At 37.8% G+C, this 24,148-nt stretch overlaps 2 protein-coding genes across 2 annotated transcripts in view; one reads left to right on the top strand and one right to left on the bottom strand.

Annotated features, from left to right (window-relative positions):
* Positions 1–23,794, bottom strand: part of LOC117688082 (uncharacterized) — a 38,814-nt gene extending 15,020 nt beyond the window's left edge. Inside the window, exons 1-3 of the mRNA XM_066084923.1 lie at positions 23,437–23,794; positions 6,685–7,296; positions 6,346–6,393 (exon numbers count right to left, since the gene is read on the bottom strand). Coding sequence (XP_065940995.1) covers positions 6,346–6,393; positions 6,685–7,267 — 631 coding nt within the window. The 5' untranslated portion in view covers positions 7,268–7,296; positions 23,437–23,794. The remainder of the gene's footprint in view (positions 1–6,345; positions 6,394–6,684; positions 7,297–23,436) is intronic.
* Positions 10,466–13,419, top strand: LOC136274668 (uncharacterized). The gene is made up of 2 exons (XM_066082064.1): positions 10,466–10,662; positions 11,717–13,419. The coding sequence occupies exon 2, from the start codon at positions 11,791–11,793 to the stop codon at positions 13,411–13,413; it is 1,623 nt and encodes a 540-aa protein (XP_065938136.1). The 5' UTR covers positions 10,466–10,662; positions 11,717–11,790; the 3' UTR covers positions 13,414–13,419.
* Positions 23,795–24,148: the final 354 nt, after the last annotated feature.

The following is a 24,148-nucleotide window of genomic DNA, read 5'->3' on the forward strand; positions in this document are numbered from 1 at the left end:
GCAGGAAACCTATACCTTACATCAACAAGTACGTCGGCGATTCAGAAGACAACGAGTTATTGTTCCGTACATGGATTACCAGTGGGATGCAGACACGGCGTCCATGACGACTTACACTAAGGAGAACGATGGTTATGGGTTCTTTGTGCTAGTGATTGACATCTTTTCTCGGTTTCTGTGGACGGTTTCCTTGCGCACAACAAAAGGTTCGGAGATGTCGAATGCCTTAAAGTCGGTGTTTGATCAGGGAAGAATTCCAGATCATCTGAGAACGGACAAAGGCGTAGAATTCAAGAACAGAACTGTGCAGAAATTAACAAAAGACTTGGAAATTAAACAGTTTTATACACAAAATGAAAGCAAAGCTAATTTCGCTGAGAGAGCCATTAAGAACATGAAATCTCGCATCAGTCGCTATCGCAGTCATCATCAAACCAACCGATGGATCGATGTTCTGTCCGAAATAACGGAAAGTTACAATCGTACTTATCATGGCAGTATAAAGCGAGCCCCTATCGACGTAAAGAAGAAGGATCAAGTCGAATTATGGAAGATACAACACGATATCAAGACAACACAAACGAAAACAAAACGTTCCAAAGGAGGACCGACTACTCGTTATAAATTCGGTGGGGGGATACGGTGCGTATTTCTCATTTACAAAGACCTTTCCAGCGCGAGTATGATGGGCGATGGACTTATGAGTATTTCGTGATAGCATCACGTGGGATGAAACAGGGTATTCCCTTCTACACTTTGAAAGATGTGGAAGGTGATGTCATAAACGGCACGTTTTACGAGTCGGAACTTTCTAGAGTAATTGTGACAGATGACACGACTTATCGCATCGAAAAAGTATTTAAACGTAGAAAGAATGACGCATTGGTGAAATGGTGGGGGTGGCCCAACAAGTTCAACAGTTGGATTCCCAAAAGTGACTTACAATTTTATGGAATAAAAGCATAAGAAGAGAAAACAATCAACCAAACTTTAAAAAGATGCGACCAAACTTTAGAGATGGAGCATTACTTGTTTCTGAGTAGTGATGATTCGGTTCACCCTGGAAACACGCCTGGAGATTTTATTGTAACACTTCCAAAAAGGTATCGATTAGAAGGTCACTGGGAATGCGCCTTATTGGAAATTTCTCTTTACTTACCTTATCATCAACGTCTACACGTCTGCTGTGACGTCATTGAAGACTCATATCTTAAGGGATCCCTGTTTCCATTACTAAGAACTGTACCCGCTATTCAAGCCGATGGAACCCGTTTAGGCAGTGACACGGTATACGCCCATTTGACATTAGAACACCCTTATTTCATATCATTGCGAAAAAAAGAACTCGATAGGCTACGTTTGTTTATAAGAGGAAGTGACATGCAGTCCCTGGCGTTGGATAAACCTCTGCATTGCGTATTATTGCTCAAGAGACGAAAATGGGTTCCATAGAAGTGTAAGATGCTAAACAGGCTAAATGGGTACCTTACGTTCCAGACTACAAGAAATGGATTCAACATTTTAAAGACATTTCGGAAGGGAGAGTGAGACCCGACCATAAAGGGCGCTACATCGTAGGAAGTGGATCTATCAACAAAGTAGCACCAAAACAGGTGGAACAGCCAAAGGTAACTCTGGTGACCCCCGTTGCACAAGCAGTAGAGATGGCAAAATCGGAACTGAAGCGTGAGGAGAAAATCATAAGAGGGAGAAAGCGCAAAGGCCTTCATTCGCAGGGACCACCAGGCAAGCAGTTGAAAACTCTTCGACGAGAAAACGGATACAGATATTAAATCATGGAAGAAAATCACGTGCACAAGATGTCTATTTTTGAACCTCCGCCCACAGATACAGCCATACAGGTCAGAGAGTGGATCGAATTTCGACCCGTTAACCAACTGGGAGAGTACGCTGCCATTGAATTCCACGTCCCCCCGCAGTCTACGGGATACATGGATTTAAAACTTTGTCGACTGAACGTTAAAATCAAAATAACAAAAGCAGATGAAACATCGGTCACCCGAGATGACGTTGTATCATTGATCAACTTACCTTTGCACGGTATGTTTTCGCAGATTGAATGTCAGTTGCAACAAAAATCTGTTTCCAATGTGGGAACTAATTACCCATACAAAGCATACATCGATACATTGATGACGACCGATGAGTCTAAACATGTGTTCAACTCCAGCCAATTATTCATCAAAGACACGAGTGGACAATTCGACTCTCCCGATGCCAAGACGGGACCTAACCTGGGCTTGTTCGAAAGATTGACTTACACGAGAGATGGGGGATTATTGGACTTGGAGGGAGCACTCATCTTGGATGTTTTTCAACAGGATCGATTGATCTTAAACGGAGTATCTTTAGATCTTAAACTTTGGCCCAGTAGAAACTCTTTCCGATTGATGTCGGATAGCCTGGAACCTAACGAGAAACTTAAAATCGTGGATGCTACTCTCAAGATGTGTATACAGAGACCCAATCCCGCATTAACCATGGCGCATACCAGAGAACTGGAGGATGCTACAGCTATATACCCTTACATGACCTCGACAATTAAGATTGCCTCCATTGCCGAAGGAGAATTCAGTTTTAGCGCTGACAACATGTTTCAAGGGGAGGTACCTTCGCAATTGATATTAGGATTAGTGTCCAGCAGCGCATACAGCGGAAATTATAAGAGGTCTCCTTTCAATTTTCAACACTATGACTGCAATTTTGTGGCCATGTACGTAGATGGTCAATCCCTCCCTGCTAAACCCTTGCAGCCACAATTCAGCGAAGGAAACTACTTAAACGCTTTTCAAACCCTTCAAAGTGTGGGGAGCAATATATGGATTAACAGAAACGAATACGCCGCAGGATACACTTTATATGTCTTGGATATCAACCCCTGCGTGGATTTTAACGTGAAAAGAAGGGCTCACTGTCGATTAGAATTGCGTTTTGCCAAAGCTCTTCCGGAAAGCGTGACCTTGATCATGTATGGAAAATTCCCTGAAATTCTACGCATAGATCAATCACGGAGTGTATTCAAACAATGAACAATCACGAACTGGAGTATTTTCTGTCCTCGTATGGAGTAGAGGTCGTTTGTGCTGAAGAGTTGCCAGCCTTTGTGAAAAAGAGGCCACTATTCTACGTCGTAAACACAGACTCTTGTGGGAAACCAGGAAAACACTGGGTTGTTTTCTATTTCTCTAAAACCATTTGCGAGTTCTACGATTCTCTGGGATGCACACCTCAATACTATCATACTCGTTTTAAAAATATTTTGCTAGCTAACGGATCGCAGTTCCGTTACATGACAGATAGAATACAAGCTCTGGACTCTGATGTATGTGGACAGTATTGTATATATTTTATCATGCAGCGTCATCTAAACAGAACAATGACGGACATATGCGGAGATTTTGTGAAACACGAATACAATGTAAATGATACTTTTGTCTCTCACTATGTAGCACAACTCTAAATGATGTTGTTTTACACATGTCGATACAGCAAATATGCTAGACAGACTGAACTTTAATAGCACAGTGATACCAGGAATATTTTTTTTTCTACTTTGTAAATCATTGTCTGTACTTGATGAAATAAAAAAAATAAAAGAGAGAGAAAAAAAGACAGGTTTTGGTTTTATTCATGTTTAATTTACACCACAAAATTATGTATATATATTACACGATTACAACATTTTTAAAACAAAAAAAAACTGACGACGTTGTGAACATTATCCAGTTCATTTGTAACACGTTGCCAAAATAAGAATAAATACATCCGTGATACAGTTTTTACATCTCAACAGATGAAAAAAAAAATGTAAATGTAATTCACCACTTGTAAAATTCGTTCGGGTTAAAGTTTTTACAGCTCATCATTCCAAGCTGATTGAAGTGGTCGTCGCGCATGTAGCAGGGAATCACGTCTATCAGTTCTGGTAGGAGCTTCTCAATGTCCGAGATGTAACTCTGAAGCGCCTTGAATTCCGTGGGTCGTTAGCAGAGTCCTCTCTTGGTTGGTACGATGCTTGTGTAGTTTGAAGGTTTCCAATATTGTCTGATGTCTACACAAGGATTGTCTTGACGTGCGCTTACGAATACGTTGGCGCCCAAGTGATGCGAGTCATTCTTGGCAGCTTTGAATTGTAACTCCTTCTGGTCATTGGTGAAGGCAGGAGTAATCGTTAAGTCCAGTGCAGCTAGGAGATTCTTGTATTGCATTAAATTCAAACTTACTCCTTTCTTGCTAGGATAGTTGTTTTCCCATTGTCGAAGATCGACTCTTAGTTCCCCCCTTCCACTCCATAACTTGGACGAAACGGTTATTTCCCAGTGCCAATTTACAGCGATTCATGTTGAAGAAGATATTCTGTTCAGAATAACTCGGCAGTGTTAAAGTTGACCTTAAGTATACCCTATCACAAATGACGTCAGAGGGTGTGGTTAGGTCTTCTCTGAATGGGTGATAGTTTTGTTTGTACCGGTCAATAACTTTCTGTGGTCAGAAACAATTACTTTGACGTGTTTATGATACCTTGATGAGGTAGTAATTAACATTCAAACCTTTATCCAGAAGAGATTTCTTAATGAACCTTGTTCTCTATAATACACCAATAACTCATTTATCATTCATATATCAACCGTGTCAGGTTCTATAGTAAACTACATCAATGACTCAGATGGTGTAATATTTTATAAAATTTTATGAACATCGATATAGATCTTAGGTAATGAAAGTTAATTTGAGTATTGCATGTACAATACATTTATATAACTCATTTATTATGCAAAAATCAATAACTCATTTATTATTCATACATCAATAACTCATTTATTATTCATATACCAGCTCGGTCATATAAGTTAATTTGAGTATTGCATGCAGTACATTACATCAATAACTCATTTATTATTCATATACCAGCTGGATCCCCCTCCCTCCCTTTATCGATTCCTCCCTCCTCCCTTTATGGTGTCTATATTGGATCTCACTATACTACTGCTATATATACATGTATATGTAATACAACGTACACATGTAATGGTTAAAAGCAGAAGGCTTGAGTCGGTGGAATCTCTGATAATCTTAAGGCTTTCACGTTTTCGTTGGAAACACATACAAATGGTCCACGTATTGTCCTCCTTTTTTAAAGGACAGCAACTTGTTATTATGATGTTTTGTTTTTCCGTGAGACGCTTTATTTATACAATGAATTATTCAGCTGATGGTTGTATTTCTTAGATGCTTGATTTGTGATAATTATCATATTTGTCACATTACAACAACTATGTTCTTACCAATGTTTATAACCTAGGGTATTGTAACAAGTTGATGCATACTAAATGCTAGAATTGCTGTACACTAAATACTAGAATATATAGTCAAAGAATTATATATGCTTACATAATCAAAGTACTGAAGTATTGAAAACCGGGCTCTTTTGGTGTGTCTTTATGCATATTGTGTAATAAAAAATGAAATGAATCTCTCTCTCTCTCTCTCTCTCTCCTCTCTCTCTCTCTCATGCTTTTAATGTCAGCAAAGCGTCAAAGAGCGACCAAATTCTATCAGCGGCTATAAACAAAAATATGTCTGTCTAGTAGAAAAAAGATCAACAGTTGCTGCCTTAAATTTTGCAACAAGCGTTATATATTCAATCCCCGTTTCTTCGACGCGCAGCAAAATAGTTCACGTAAATCCATGCGCATTGTATGTGTCCAAAATGCATAGTCTTGTTTTTAAAACAGGTTATTAATCAGAAAACACAATTTTCTCGAAATTAAAAAACAAAAACTTAATGCCAGCAATTTTGACAAAACGAGGCTTTTTGTGTATCTATTTGGTAAAGCGGAAGCTTTTACTGTGACACTGTTTGGGTTTTTGTTTACTTTTAAAGTTGTGCTATTTATAGTAACATTGGCGATTTGCCTGCCTACAGCCTGGACTCTGCTTTCAACAGAGCCCGGCTAAAAATGAGAGAGAGAGAGAGAGAGAGAGCATATCCTAGAAGCATGATTATATATGCCAATGTCATTGACATGAGGTTGTGCAATTCCCACAACATCACGTTAAGGTATTTGCCGGAATAATATATCTCATATATTTTGAGTGTGTCTAGTGTATCTGTTATTTTCTAAAACACAAGAACATATACAGATAAAAGGAGCACGTAAGGAGTATTTACTTTTTCTTTCTTCTAATTTTCTGCTTTCAGTAAGTTGTTATAATGAATTATTTAAACCGGACTATGAAAATGGAAAGCTCTCAAACTTTACATCTATTCAGATGTATGACGTTATGACATTTTTGTACATTTCATTGTTTAAATAGCCATACCTTTCAGAAGAAAAGGAACCTTTGTATTTTCTAGACTTGCTATTCTGTCTGAAAATAAAAATTATAAATAAAAACAAAACTTATTATTTTCTCATACCTAAAAAGGATTAAAACTAAGATGTACCTTAAAAATGTTTATATTGAAAATTAAACATAAGAAGTACAAGTTATAGGAAATGAAATTCAGTAAACAAAAAATGATTAGTCTTTTTTTTCTTTTTTTTAGTATGTAGTGCGTTTCTTTTATAAATACACTATAGTAATAGTGTGTATGAAACATTTAAGAACAACAATTAAGAACTAGTAATCACGTCCGTGACATTTAACCATTTAACTGACCTTGCAGTTCTTCAATAAGGAGCAATTTGTCTATGAATTTCTGTTCTACTTCTCTGTCCATGGGACACGACTTGATCTCTGTCACAGCGTCTTGGAGATCAGTAGAGCTTCCAATGTACGCCTCCAACTCAATAACAATTAAAAAGAGCTCCTTCCATTGGTTTATAAACTCCGTATCCTGGATAGCAAAGTGGGTCGCGTGTCCGTAATACTCGTTTCTAACCAAACGAATTCTCTCAATATTTGCTGACACACTCCTATCTGTTCGGCTAGGTTTATTTCCCCATTTTAGCCTATGTTCAGGGATTGAACAAATGTTGCGCAATATGACGTAGAGCAGCGGGATGTCAAAATTTGAGTAGTCTCTGCCATTAATTTGTTGTAATTGAGTTTTACTGATTGGAGGCTTCGTGTATTTTGGAAGATTGGCCATAAAGACTTGAACATTGTGTGACAATGCGGCTGGAAGCATCTCTTTTTTCAGAACAGCGCGTAGTGCGTCAGTGCAAGGGCCAAGGATTATCCGGGCTACACGAGCTAGGTTGGTAGTCTCCCGGGTTGAGTCGTATTTTGATAGAGCCATATTAACTGCTGTCAGTAAATAACCTTTTTCTGCAAGAAGATAATAAAACTTGAAAGCTTGTTCAAAGATTTTTAACATGTTTCCTAAATATTTAATTATTTTTAAAGCGTATGTGTTTACATTTGATATCATAGACAACGCGTCTAATACTCATTCGTCTCTAAAACTTGCATTATATCAAAAGATGCGGTTAATATAAGTTGTTTTTATTGTGTTTTATTTGGGTATAAGGTAAACAGATGACAATGATCTTTAAAAAAAAAACAAAAAACAATAAACATCCTAGGATGCTGACTATATAAATGCTGATATACATTACACAACTTTAAGACACATTATAGCTGGTGTTGGTTTATTATAATATTTCAAAAAAATCATCACATGTATCATCATCACATATACTGATATAATATAAAGATGTCATCTACGTAAAAATAATATTATTGATAATTATGTATTTTTCTTGTAGTAATAACATGATCTATAGTCACTGACATTATGTCGGTATACCGCTGGACTCGCTGGTTGCCTTGTCACACGCAAGTCATATGTCTTGACTCGCTAGCTTATAATAAGTAATTATATGAAACAAATTTTAGCTAGATTTCGTGCTTCAAACCATAAATTACCAATTGAAACTGGTAGATGGAATGATAAAGAATGATGTAACAGGTAATGTTATTTATGTTAAAGAGACATTGAAGATGAATTTCACTATATTTTGTGTTGCACCGTGTTGAAAAACGAAAGAGAAAAGTGTATACCAAAATTTTATCTTTTTCAACCAAATATTACTAAATTTAACACTCATTTTCCCTCAAGCTATGTGAGCTTATTAAGCAAGTTATGTAACTTTATTAGTATTGTTAACGAGAAGTCTAAACCTCCTGGTTATTAACTCCAATATATGTATCTACATTAAAAAAATGTACATTTATACTTGATATATCTTATGTACAGAACCATTTTATTGTTTATTTTTTCCATTATACTCGCGCATAAAATTTAAATGGTGCATATGTTTGTAATATTATCTATGTTGTAAACCACAACCAAAGAGAAAAAAATAAACTGTTCAGCTGTTCAACAGAGCGTTGGCTATAGAGATGACTCAGCAGATAATAGTCACGGAGCTAATATCCCTATAGGTTAAATACATACAATTCATGTTCCGTGTGTAGTGTTGATTGTTTATAATAATAATGTAATCACTTATGATTACAGCAGTTTGAAAGAACTAATCTGAATTATTTTTCTTTTTGTGTACATAAACATATACATGTATAAGCCCCTGTCAATAGATGCTGTTCAGAGATTGAGAACGGTCGGGCAGTCGGATGTTGAGAGCGGCCAGTCAGTCAGAGAGATTGAGATTTGACTTTGTAGACTCTGAAAGTTGCTTTGTAAAATGTATAAGCATAGGCATCAGAACGGGGGGGGGGGGGGGGGAGGGGGTAGTAAGACACCCCCCCCCCCCTCCCCTGGATTAGGATTTTCATTATTTTGGGAATAATGTTTCTTTTTTGTTCTGTTTTTTTTTGGATTTTTTTTTGGATTTCTGATTTCTGAGGATTATTCTACCCCCCCCCCCTCCTTTCAATTTGCTTCCGACGCTACTGATACGATCACGCTTTAATAAATCATTGAGTAACTCTTAACCGGACTTATCATTTCTAAACAGGACAAACCAGCTCATATGCTTACAAGACGCTGCGGGTATCGGCACGTATTCTGATGGATAGTGAGACGTTGCAGGAATCCGAGCGCGTGATTTACATGGTGTTTCTCTAGTAAGGGGCTCGTGTAAATGGGGAACTGGAACGCAAACGATCGGCTGGAGGATGGAATTCCCCGGACAAGGGCTCATGATATTACAGCAAACGTGTGCTTTTTTCTCCCCTTCCCCCACAAGTGTTGGAGAGAACCTAAGGTACTGGTGTAGGGGACTGGTGAATGTCAATTATAACGGTGGTTATTACCATATTAGCTGAGACTGTAGATAAGCAAATACGACATGGGAACCTGAGTGAGTAAAACTTGGGATTGCAAATCATCTGCATTCACTGGTCTAGCATTATGCTCTCCCTGACCCACATGCATAGACTAAATATACTTTTTAAATATACCGGTTGACTATCTGATGACTTGCATCCGTGTAGGTCCGGCGGGCATGGGATTACCGGGGGTGAATCCTGGGTAATAAGGGGGTCAAAGTCCTTCAAATTTGACCTGCCTCTTAAATTCCGGTGGGCACATGTATCATCGGTACACCCTATGGTCTCTTTAGCAAACGGGGTATTCTTGACAGTCAGTTTTTGAGACCCGGTGGAATGATTTAGGAGTTTATTGTGCACACTTAGAAGTATTTTTGATAAAATAAAATCCATTAATTTTAAAGTTAACAAGTTATTTTTATTTAATGCTTTGATAGAGCTCATAAACTAGGAGCATGCTGTAATAAAACAAGGAGGAAAATGAAAAAAGAAAATAAGCTACCAAAGATTTCGATTGTATTAGAAAGAAGTTGCGTTTGTTATGTGTCAACATTTTTTTCGTTTACTTAACTTTAAAGAGAGAATAGTTTTGTTTTTGTTTGTTTATTGTTTTTGGTTTTTGTGGGTTTTTTTCCTATGGATAAAATATTCTTTGAAAAAATAATTTGACTATTAATAACATTTTTAATAACTGAAAAAATAACTAAAATTGTAATTGATGTGTTGGTATACAGCTGGACACTATAGGAATGAATATGTTAATGCATTCACATACGCCTTCCTTGTCTTAGAACTGTTCCCCAAGTAGCTTTTATACGTATCATGCAATAAATGTTACATATGGCTGGATAATTTTTTAATGCAAAATACCTCTTTCTTTGCCAAGGCATTCGGTACAATTATCATGGTGTCATTTTGACCCTCAAATATATTTTTCTATTTTTGACCATTTCCTTATAATTTATTATAAGTTCCACATAATTTATTATATTTTTAATTTTGAAAACTTATATTTTATATTTATTGACTTTAATCAATTTTACATAAGATTTACTTAGATAAATAACTTGAGGCCATCTGTAGATAATTCACACGCACAGTTGTTAAATCAATTAGTGCCATCCGAGCTAATTAAATATATGCTTTTAGATTTATCCTTCGAAGACATCCGCTGTTTTTATAATTACATAATACGCATTGTATCGCAAAACCATCGTGTCAATCCGCCTCTTTGATGTAAGCAATGCGTGAATTTTTCTTTACAATTCTTTGTATCAATTAATGGCAAGAACAACTCAATGCCAGGACAGGGGACGCTACAGGGTTTGTCCGATCACTTTTGCGACGGACTCCAAATAATAAAGAAGTGAATTTTATATTGTCTCCTGTCCTGTATTTCAGGTAATGTAGAATATTTGTATTTGAATTATTTTTACTTTGTACTTTAACATGTTTAACTTTGCACTTTAGAAAAAATGTTGATCACTTCATGATGAAAAGCTTTTAAACAATTATCTGTTTTGACAAATAATTTTAAGAATGTTATCTTTTGATTTTCACAATTTCATTCAGAAAGACAAATTAAGTTCTAATTTTTGTAACAACTCACATAATGGTATTTCCTATTTTTAAATCAATTTTACAAACCACAAGTTGTAACTTAATTTTTAAAGTTAAAACTTTTTCGGATATTGCATATCTGTCTTTTACGGGTTTCTAATTTTAGTTTCTAAAGCGTGTTGTGTAAACGCGCAGTACATTGTGCTGCTTTTCATATTTAATACTTAACGAAAACAAATATGCAGAAAGTAATAATGTAAGTAAAGTTATTTTTGTGATATGTGGTTATGCTTTTTATGATATATGTTGATAACTTGTAAATCAAGAAATAACTTCAAAGACTGTCAGGTTAAGTCGAGCATTTTGTACTTTGTTTGATGTGCAAAAGAAATACTGATTAGGGTTTAGATTTTGAGTTGTAGTATGTTTGTATATAGTATATTAGATTTTAAGTAAAGCTGGACTAGGTGTGAAAGCTTTGATAGGCACCCCCCCCCCCTGTAACCGGAAGTCATGATCTTGTCTGGTGTTGACTGGAAATTGTTGATGTAAACAATAACATGTGATTTTCTATTTTTGGTCTGTTGCTTTCAATCCCCTCTCATAGCCAAGCATAACTATTGTAAGCTAATTCTCCCCTTTAAAGATTAATATGTCATTTTGATTTTATTCATTTATTTTCATGATAAAGATATATAGTAGACATGTTATTGTACCTGATATGAATTGTGTGATTATATAATGGTGTTTTAATTAACACATGAACTTTTCTGTGACATCATTATGCACATTCATTTTAAATATGCAGTGTACCATTGTTTTATATCTTTTATTGTGTTTATAATTGATTACACACTGAAGTGAATTTTATATTGTCTCCTGTCCTGTATTTCAGGTTGAATATTATTAGTTATCACCAGAGCCCCAATCACACGGTGATAAGTTGGTGGAGAATCCGGGTAATCCCGGATGAAAGCAAACAGACCACTGAACTACAACCTGAGGAATAGGACTCCCAGCTTCCTAACCTCACCAGAGGATACAGAGACAGGACAACACTCCCAGTCCAGTACCGCTGAGTCCCAGCAGCAACCAACGTTAGACAACGCTGCTGGCCACCAAGAAACTGGGGCAGACCATCCTCTTGTGGAAACAGAGGAACAGATTCACTTGAGTGAAACCAACCTACCAGCTGAGGACGTGCAGGTTCATTTTAACGAGCCTGCAATCACCGAAGAAGCAGACCCACAAACAGAAAACAGTGAAAACATCCCAGCTGAGGATACAGAGCATCAACACATTGATTCTCGAGACGCAGAGAGAACCGAAGATCAGCAGTTTTCTGAACAACTTTATATCAGTGATAGCATTCCATTAGACTCAATTAACCTAACAAACATGGCTACTATTGCCCAATTATCAAAATTTAATGGCACTGAATCACCATGTATTTGGTTATCCAAGCTCAGTGCGTGGCAGAAGTTCCATAGGATCACTGACAATGCTGTTCTTGACTATATTCCTTGTCTTCTAGAAGGCAGCGCTGGAACCTGGTTTCAGACCATCAACCCAGGACAGTTTCAAAACTTACAAGGGTTCAAGGATCTTTTAAGTGAAAGATTTAAACCATCTGCGCACAAGACTGCCATGCTTAGTATAAAGCAAGAACCCAATGAAACATGTGAACAATATCTTGAGAGGGCAGAACGACTGGCCTTGGCTCATCATGATCTCGACGAAGCCTACAAGGTCCAGTTTATTGCAAATGGACTTAACACAAACCTAAGAGGGCGTGTTCTGGCCAGGGAATCTCAGACTTTTCAAGCGCTGCGTAAAGACATTTCCCTGGTCCAACTTGAACTAGGATGTGACCAGCATGTGTCCTTCATGACTCCCAACACCTCGTTTGACATGACTGAACTAAGTAGGTCGATAAATAGCCACATAGATCAAACAGTCTCCACTCAGATCAACGCCTTAGCAGACCGTCTTCAAGAGGCTCAACACTTTGATCGACGCAGAGAGGAAGAAAGACGAGATCAATACCGCGACAATTCCAGAGGTCAACATGAACGGTACCGATACACTTACAGAGGTCAACACGAACGGTACCGAGATGATTCCAGAGGTCGACATGAACAGTACCGAGATGATTCCAGAGATCGACACAATCAGTACAGTGACACTTCCAGAGGTCGTTACAAATCCCCTTACCGTGACCACTCCAGAGGACGTGATAGCTCCCGACGCAGAAGTTTTGAACCCAGGGAAGATTTCAGGGACTTCAGCAGTGATCGGTCTAGAAACTCAAACTTTCGCCACAACAATTCACCAGGAAACCGGAATCGACGAGACTCGACTCCAGGCCGACACCCAGAAAGGAGACGCATGAATGAGGGAGAGAGCTCCATGTGCGCTGGTTGTGGTAAGTCATGCCAAATTAGAAGTTCATGCCCTGCATTTAACACTAGATGTTACAACTGTAAAAACTTTCACCACTTTAGCCGCATGTGCACTAAACCTTTCACAAACACCAAACCTCACAACAAAAATTCCTTCAAACAACAACATAACCACTCTTTACGAAGATAGGGATTCGCGCCTATCCTCAAAAAGGATAGGCAGCATCACTCTGACCATCACACTAACCACAACCCTAACCACCATTCCACTACTAATGCTTCCTCTTCCCAGTCCAAACCCTCAACTAACAAACGGTTACCAACTAGTGCTAACAAAACTCAAAACCCTCCATCAAAACGACATTCAACATCTCCATCGTCAAGAAATGTCAACCTCATCATCCCAGTCGAAAAGAATACAGTCAATGTGACTATTTACAGAAGACATTTCAGAGCTTTGGTTGACACCGGTGCAAGTATTTCCTGTATTAGTGCTCAACTCCTAACAAAACTTGGTATTACCCGAGGCCAACTAAATACTTCCAACATTAAAGATGCAGTCGCTGTTGGAGGTGAACGACATGCAAGCCTTGGTGCTATAACTCTTCCTGTGTCATTCAATAGACCCATCATTAACCATAAATTCCATGTGTTTCAATCCTTTCACCAACCTCTAATTCTTGGATTGGACTTTCTTCAAGCAAATGATGGAATTTTCAATGCAGAAAACAACACTCTTTATGTGCGTGACTCAGAAGATACAGCATTTGCCATCGACACCAACACTGGACTTGCACGAGTTTCAAAATTTACCATAATTCCAAAACAGTCTGTAACTTTACTTCCAGTGTTCCTATCAAATGTGCCCAAAGATTCATGTGTACTTCTCGAACCAAACCCAAAATTACCATCACTGCGACTTGCAGGTGCTAAATGTATAGTTGACACTAAAGACAACAAAGCCTTTATTCAAGTCATCATCCCAACAACAAAACGAGTCAGAATCAATGCAACTACAGTGATCGCATCAGCAACAATCGTCGATCCAGCCACTGTGTTCACCATGGAGACTTCTGAAGATAACCAGACCATCTCTCCTAATACAAGTAATGAACCACTGAACTTTGACCTCAACAATGCTGACCTATCAGATGAACAAAAACAGTTACTTCTGACATTTCTAAATAATCACCGTTCTGTGTTTGCAACTGATTTAAAAGAACTTGGCCAAGCCAATACACAACCACACAGGATAGAAACCGGTGATGCGTTACCAATTCGGCAAAGGTTCTATAGACAGTCACCTCAAACAAATGCCGAAATGAATCGCCAACTCCAAGAAATGCTAAACACTGACATAATTGAGGAATCCGACTCCATGTGGCAAAGCCCTATTGTCATGGTGAAGAAAAAGAACGGCCAACGTATCGCTGTGGACTACCGAAAACTCAATGCAGTCACCAAGCAATTTACTTTCCCTCTGCCTCGTCTAGAGGATGTGTTTGACACTATCGGTACCACACAGGCTAAATTTTTCTCCACCTTGGATCTTGCTTCAGGATTCTGGCAAATACCAATGGATGAAGAAACCAAACACAAATCTGCCTTTGTAACCCCCACTGGTGTGTACCAATGGAAGAGGATGCCCTTTGGTCTCGTAAACGCACCTGCCAGCTTCCAAGCGCTGATGACTCACGTTCTAAGAGGACTCAATTGGAAGACATGCCTGGTGTATGTAGATGACATCCTTGTCTTCTCCAACTCCTTTAAGGACCATCTTAAACACCTAGATGAAATCTTCAGACGACTCCAATCAGCTGGCCTTACACTGAAACCAAGTAAATGTTACTTCGCTCTTCCAGAGGTGAAATACCTTGGACATGTTTTGACAAAAGATGGTATTAAAGCAGATGTGTCAAAAACTGATGCTGTCCAATCATTTCCCACTCCAAAGAACCAAAAAGAGCTAAGATCATTTCTGGGACTTTGTAATTATTACAGAAGATTTGTGAAAGGTTACAGTAAAATTACAAGCCCACTCACAGTATTGCTCTCCAAAGACGAGGAATTCTTATGGACAGACAAATGCCAGACTGCCTTTGACCGACTAAAAACTGCCTTAACCACACCACCTGTATTGGCCTACCCAGACCACACACGGCAGTTTACCCTGACTACAGATGCATCTGGAACAGCCATAGGATACATTCTTGGGCAAAAAGACATAAATGGACGAGAAAGAGTCATCGCGTATGGTGGACGTTCTCTAAACAGACATGAGAGAAAATATCCAATCTCAGAACGTGAAGGACTAGCCATTATCGAAGGGATAAAAACCTACCATGTTTACTTAGCTGGACGCCCATTCAAAATTTATACAGACCATGCTGCTCTAAAATGGCTCCATAATGTTAAACAGTCAACAGGACGTCTTGCAAGATGGGCAGTACTACTCCAAGGATATTCATACGAAATATTATTCAAAGCAGGAAAGAAAAATGAAATTGCAGATGCTTTGTCCAGACGTACATATCCTGAAACAAGCAGTCAAGCCCTAGAACCAGAAGACATTATTCCATCACCCGATGTCCAATGTTTTGCTCCTGTAACTGAAGGAAAATCTACTCAAGCAACCTTCTTTTACACCGACTATCAACGACCATTTCCAACAACCATAGATGTAGATACAGTTCACCAAGTAGATACAACTTCCATTGATGAACTTCAAAGCAGTTGTCCAGATTTCGAAGCTTTGTACAACTACTTTAAAAACAAAGAGCTTCCAGAGGACAAGAAAAACCGAGATCGACTTCTTAGCGAGTCGAACTTCTATGTGTTTCATGATGATGTCTTATATCATTACTATCAGCCAAGATCTAAAAGGGCACGCCATCCAAACAACCATCTGAAACAACTAGCAGTTCCTCGATGCCTCAGAGAGGACGTCATACGCTCCTATCATGACAGTCTTGCTGGAGGAGCCCACTTCGGATTTGAACGAACATACCGTGCTATTCAACTCAAGTATTATTGGCCAGGCATGTACCAAAACATAGCAGACTACGTCAGATCCTGCAGAGAATGCCAGCTCGCAAAGAAACCAACACATCATGCACCAGCACCTCTCACCCCTATGCCAATTGAGGACCGATTCTCAAGAATTCATATGGACATTCTTGGACCACTGACCAAAACAACAGAAGGTCACAAATACATTCTTTTGGTTGTGGACTCATTTAGCAAGTGGCCAGAAGCTTTCCCATTCAGGACGCAGGAATCTACAGAAATTGCTAAAGTGCTCTTTAAAGAAATATTTTGTCGGTATGGTGCACCATATACAATTGTCACGGATCGTGGACAGAACTTTATGAGCAAATTGATAACAGCTGTGTGCCAAATATTCCAAGTCACCAGACATTTTACCAGCTCTTATCATCCGCAAACAAATGCCACGTGTGAGAGGATGAACAGTACCATTGCACAGTGTTTGCGTACATACGTTAACAAAGACCAAACAAATTGGCATGACATTTTACCTGGAATTCTTATGGCAATCCGAATGAGTCCATCCACACAATCATCAGACCTAGCGCCCTACCACATTTTATTTGGCAAAGAGATGTACTTACCATTTGACACTTCTCTGATACCTAAGGATGGTATGAATCAAGATGCTAAGGCTCACGTCACAAACCTAATGAATTATCTCAAGGTAGTGCAGGAGATAGCTGAACAAAACATCCAACATGCTCGTCAAAAGCAAAAAGAGCAATACGACAAGAATACCAGAGAACCAGACTTCGATGTTGGCCAGAGTGTACTGCTACACCAAACGTATGTGCCCAAGGGACTCTCACCAAAGCTGCGTAACCCATGGGAGGGCCCCTATTACATCACTGCAAAGGGACCAAACAACACATACCAATTACGTAGATGGTCTGATAACAAAGTTGTAAGGTCTCGGATCCATGCAAATCGACTCAAACATTATGAGAAGCCAGAGCATCGTAAGGTTTTAAATCCACCACCACCAGAGATACCCATTGATGATTCACACTTGCCTCCACAACATCGCAACCCTCAAGGTGCTGAAAATGATGCTCAAGAAGATGAGTTGCAGCCAACAGGTGAAACCAATACGGAAGCACACACAACTCCTGATATGGAGGAACTTCATAATAATGATCAGCCTTCTGCAGCACCTGAACCTCAACATCTAAGGAGAGACCAAAACAAAACAGAGAAACAAGGAGATGATCAATCAGAAGATGAAAATCAAGAAGAGGATAACCATACAAATGAAGATGAAAGTCAAGGATATGTTGAGAAACTGATGCAATACAAACTTGTCGATGGAAAGAAATTCTTCCTCGGTAAATGGCAAGGGAGCAGCGTTAAAACCTGGGAGCCGGAAGAGCATATCAATGCAGATCTTATCCGCCAATATCATATTACCAGGACACAGACCGGTCGGGCACGCAGACGCAGAACAAAATCCTGCTTTTACTAGATCCAGTCTTTTTAATCCATTCCACCTCTAACCCACTCTTTTTCCTTAAACCTTCTCACTGTGTACATTGTACCAAATTCTGTTAAAATTTTAATGATTTGCAAAAATTATTAATTTAGTGCTTCTCAGTAAAGACGTCTACTGATACTGACATAATTGTTACACTGTACACAATCTTTACCTTTCCTTATTCCTACTTTATACTACTAGGTGGATCTGGACAAAAGAAGAACCTCGGATCATCACCATATATGTATGTGTACATAATCAGCTGCCTCTGCCTCACATCTGTCTGTGCAACTGCGCCATTACCATCAGATCAACATATTCAAAGAATAAACTACGGCATAATATTCGAGAAAACTAGCGACATCTACCTTGGACAAGAGTACTGGCTGCATACATTTCGAATTCCTCTTCCGACGAAATTGCACCTACAGCCTCTATACTGCAACATGCCACAATGTCAAACTGCAGGACACATCATAAAATCACTGAATCTCCTAAGAATGCAGTGTATGGCCAGTGTTAATTCAACAGTCCATCACATTCACCAACTGGTACCAACCTCTGAACTTCCTCCTTCACGAAAATACATAGGTTCATCAAGATCAAAGCGAGGACTGTTTGACTTTGTTGGTAAAATTTCGAAGTCACTATTTGGAACAGCCACTTCAGGTGATATTGCTACTCTACAACGCCACATGCAAACACTGAACAACAACAACGTCAAGTTTGCCAAAGCCATGGCCCAACAAGACCACCACCTCTCGTCATTCATCGAAGCCGTGGACAAAAGATTCAACAATGTTGTTGCTGCTGTTAGACAAAATCACCAAGATGCTGTGTCACTTTCAGTGTTAGCACACAACTCAATGGATGCTTTAGATCATGAATTTCTCATCCTAAGTGAACTCATCATTAAGCAGACCAACGTTTCGGCTCAATTAGAAAAAGAGTTAGAACATATTAAACTAGGACTTCACGATTTGGTGAAAGGCAAGCTATCCCCATTCCTCCTGACACCACATATTCTGAAATCATCCATCGATCAAGTCCAAAGCATCATTTCGGCCAAATTCCCAAAATTCCATATTTCCAATAAGGATCCTCTCTTTTATTATTCCATGGGAGAATTTTTGTTCACTAGATTACACACAGAACTATACTTGACCTTAAAAATACCAATCTCCCCATTTCAACAGCCAATGTCAATGTATAAAGTCTACACATTTCCAGTTCCTGTTAACTCTAGCTCCAACCATGCCACTCAGCTCATCGATCTGCCACCATACTTTCTACACACAGCTGACAACCAACACCATGCCACAATCACCTCTCAGCAGTTAACACTGTGTGAAGGAACCTCAACCCGTTACTGCAACTTCAATATTGCAATGAAAGCAACAGCCTCTCCAAGTTGCTTATCAGGAGTCTTCTTTAATCAAAAGAAAACCGTGAATGATCTATGCGATTTTCGGTTCCTAACAAGCATGCTACCCCCAGCTATGTACGAGCTTTCACCATCCAACCTGCTGTTATACAGAACGCCAATGCTAGCCCTGGATTGCGTAAATGGACAACACATCTTGAAAGGATGTTCCTTCTGTGTCATCAAAATACCATGTCAATGTTCCATAACAGCTGACGACCTCTATCTACCTCCCCGATTAGGAAAATGCAACAATCAAACTGACAAAGTTACAATTCTCCACCCAGTCAACTTAGCCCTACTCCAACAATTTTTCCATGCAGACTCCCATTCAACCATATTCGGCGACACCATCTTCGAAGAATTCATTCACATAAAGTTACCAAATTTCCACATCTTTAATCATTCATTCTCCAAATTTTTGGCTAATGATCAAAAACAGCACCTAAGCTTGAAGCGCATCGCCAAGGCCGTTCGACACGATGGACAAGTGTTTACAAATTTAGCAGAATCCATGATCGCGGGACAAGTCAATTTTGCAGTGGACAATTGGCCAGACACAAGTGGTATCCTGGCCATCGTTTCCACATCTGTTGGATTCTTTGGACTCATCTTTAGCATCTGGTCATGCTACAAAATCCGAACCGTCCTGCTTCCTGTGTTGTTGCTCCATCAAGTGAAACCATCAGCTGCCGCAACCATTAAACAAACTTTATCCTCCATCTATAATCAGGCTGAAGATGACACACCAGCGACCAGTGTTAATGAACACTTTTTCCACTCCTTGGCCTTATGTTTCCCTTTCTGTGCTAACAACAATCCTTGTTATTGCATGCATTACTCACCTATGGCAAAAATTTCAACGTTCACACAAAACTTCACTTCATTTAGAACTAACAACTGGACCTACTTGTGAACTTCTCACTCTACTAACCCTTCCACTTTGCCCTCACAATTAGAACATTCAGACTCCTGAAGACATTTCATCAGTTCATGTTACCACCTCATATTACATTCTACATTACCTGCACATTCAATGCACTGATTTTACCATCACTAACAAGCACACCAACCGCTCCATTGATGTTCCAACTACCATCTTGATCTCACCATTCACTGCTAGAAAAATTCATAACATCCTTCAGCATCCATATACAGCATATTTCCTGTTGTCGCACCACCAATATTTCCAAATTTTGTAACAGCCATCTAATCTTCCTTGCAACATCTTGGCATGACTTACTTGTGTAGATAAGTGTGTGAGTAATAGCGAAATTTTTTTTCAGTGTTTGAATTTTAGTTTTCATTGTACCTATGTTTTGGGTATGTGCATTCTTATTTTTGTTGCACTATTGTATTAACTTCTGTTGTACATATTACTTCATTTTTTTTCCAAAATGTTTTTTTTTCTCATTACCTGAACATTGTATGTTTCATTTTTATCTTTGAGGACAAAGATTTTTCTGACCAAGAGGGAATTATCATGGTGTCATTTTGACCCTCAAATATATTTTTATATTTTTGACCATTTCCTTATAATTTATTATAAGTTCCACATAATTTATTATATTTTTAATTTTGAAAACTTATATTTTATATTTATTGACTTTAATCAATTTTACATAAGATTTACTTAGATAAATAACTTGAGGCCATCTGTAGATAATTCACACGCACAGTTGTTAAATCAATTAGTGCCATCCGAGCTAATTAAATATATGCTTTTAGATTTATCCTTCGAAGACATCCGCTGTTTTTATAATTACATAATACGCATTGTATCGCAAAACCACCGTGTCAATCCGCCTCTTTGATGTAAGCAATGAGTGAATTTTTCTTTACAATTCTTTGTATCAATTAATGGCAAGAACAACTCAATGCCAGGACAGGGGACGCTACAGGGTTTTGTCCGATCACTTTTGCGACGGACTCCAAATAATAAAGAAGTGAATTATATATTGTCTCCTGTCCTGTATTTCAGGTAATGTAGAATATTTGTATTTGAATTATTTTTACTTTGTACTTTAACATGTTTAACTTTGCACTTTAGAAAAAGTGTTGATCACTTCATGATGAAAAGCTTTTAAACAATTATCTGTTTTGACAAATAATTTTAAGAATGTTATCTTTTGATTTTCACAATTTCATTCAGAAAGACAAATTAAGTTCTAATTTTTGTAACAACTCACATAATGGTATTTCCTATTTTTAAATCAATTTTACAAACCACAAGTTGTAACTTAATTTTTAAAGTTTTAAAGACTTTTTCGGATATTGCATATCTGTCTTTTACGGGTTTCTAATTTAGCCTTGTAAACAAAGCGTGTTGTGTAAACGCGCAGTACATTGTGCTGCTTTTCATATTTAATACTTAACGAAAACAAATATGCAGAAAGTAATCATGTAAGTAAAGTTATTTTTGTGATATGTGGTTATGCTTTTAATGATATATGTTGATAACTTGTAAATCAAGAAAAAACTTCAAAGACTGTCAGGTTAAGTCGAGCATTTTGTACTTTTGTTTGATGTGCAAAAGAAATACTGATTAGGGTTTAGATTTTGAGTTGTAGTATGTTTGTATATAGTATATTAGATTTTAAGTAAAGCTGGACTAGGTGTGAAAGCTTTGATAGGCACCCCCCCCCCCCCCTGTAACCGGAAGTCATGATCTTGTCTCGTGTTGACTGGAAATTGTTGATGTAAACAATAACATGTGATTTTCTATTTTTGGTCTGTTGCTTTCAATCCCCTCTCATAGCTAAGCATAACTATTGTAAGCTAATTCTCCCCTTTTAAGATTAATATGTCATTTTGATTTTATTCATTTATTTTCATGATAAAGATATATAGTAGACATGTTATTGTACCTGATATGAATTGTGTGATTATATAATGGTGTTTTAATTAACACATGAACTTTTCTGTGACATCATTATGCACATTCATTTTAAATATGCAGTGTACCATTGTTTTATATCTTTTATTGTGTTTATAATTGATTACACACTTTTGCGACGGACTCCAAATAATAAAGAAGTGAATTTTATATTGTCTCCTGTCCTGTATTTCAGGTTGAATATTATTAGTTATCACCAGAGCCCCAATCACACGGTGATACAACAATGCTGTTGTTTTAATTTGTATGTTAAACCACGAACCACGCGAGGAAAACAAAAAATAAAATGACTAAATTCACTGTTTAGAACGTACAATTTATTTGTACTTATCCCTTCTATATCCCCTTTTAAAAAGTAGACAAAATCATTAACCGTGAAAGGTTGTGTAAAATATCGGGACACAGAAACTCCTTCAGTCATAGAAAAGTTGATAACGTGATAATTTATCCTAAACAAGACCGGTATTTGAATGCGCGCATCTTTTTCAATAGCTATTGATACTTGAGGCGTGTTCAGCAGAGCGAGTGCTCGCGAACGCTTGCCAATCTTTGTTACAGGTATATGGAATTTTGGCGAGCGTTCGCGCGTTTTATTGTGTGTTAAACATCTTGATTGAGTAGAAGGGATTTATTTTACAATGTCAAATCTATATACAGCATTCATAAACTTAAAAAAAATAATCCTTCTTAAAACGCCTAAAAAAACTTAGAATTAAAGAGAATAGGTTATTTTTTTTCCATTGATACTAAAATCGTATTAGTTGTTCAATTTTTTTTATTAACTTTTTGTATTAATAGAAATCTGATCCAAGGTATCTGCCCGCAAAGTATGACGAACTCGTCCTACACCTTTCGTTAATTAGTCAGTCCGCGTTCTTGGTTACTCCATTCTGGAAAGTTCTATCCCATTCTCTCACCAGAGGTCGTGCTTCGCAAGCGAATGAGTATCAAAAATATATCGCCAAACAAAGAAACAAATGACATATTTTATTTATTCAACATTTGTCAAATCTTTACTTTTATATATTCTTTATATAGACTCACAGTAAATATATTCACTTTATACGTAATAATTCAATATTATTTCATTGTAAGTAGATATTTTGATCGAGACTATCCGAGACTTGGATCCGCCAAAGCGTGACAAACACCTTACTCTCATTTTTGCTATTTCGGGCTTGTATATCGAAAATGAAAGTATTTTTTAAAATTAATTTCACAATAATAACTTGTCAGTGAAAATTCAATTATACCTTACATATTATCTCACGTGTGTTGAAATGCAAAAGGTGTAAGCGAGTACTCTGGTGCAAGCATTGTGTAGTTTATTTGCCAAATGCCTTAATTTATAAGTATAGATAAGAAAGAAACTTACATTAATTATTGGTGTCACTCCTGCTTAACAAAGTATGTATCCTTTAAGAAGATATCTGGTATTATAATTGTCCCTAAGAGCCGCTGTGACTCCACGTAGAAAACACAATGATCACGTGATCACTTCAAGTCGGTAAAACCGTGTTTATAAATATCTGTAATAAATAGACTGCTTTCGGTTTGTTGATTTGATTTACATTAAAAGTTTGAGAAAAACATTAAAGCCAATAAACTTGTTGACAATAGTTGAAGTACATCATTACTTCAAAGTCACTTCAAGTCAAATGAATTCAGGATACTTAGTAATTGTTGCATCGATTTCGCCGCCACATAAACTCGCCTCTATTCATTTTCGCTTTAAACAAACTAGATTTTGACCCGTGCTTGCACGGGATGACATTGCAAATGATATCAGACATATACGAAAGTATGGTGGCATATTTCTGCCATCCACATACTTTTGGGTCAACATAGCATATCACGTAAAGTCAAGATAACTATATCGTCAAGTTCAGACAACTTTTTGGTTTCTCGATCAAGACCGACACTTTTTGTTGGGATAGCTATCTCGGTAATTTATCTTGCGTCTTGACTAAAATTCATGTCATTTGCAAAGACTGTCGTTCACAAAACAAAATAAGTTATAAACATATATTTGATAATAGAAGTTTGGAACTCATTATCCAGAATTCCTTTGATCTGCATAGAAGTTA

Source organism: Magallana gigas, chromosome 1 (genome assembly GCF_963853765.1).
Source record: "Magallana gigas chromosome 1, xbMagGiga1.1, whole genome shotgun sequence".
Lineage (NCBI taxonomy): Eukaryota > Metazoa > Mollusca > Bivalvia > Ostreida > Ostreidae > Magallana > Magallana gigas.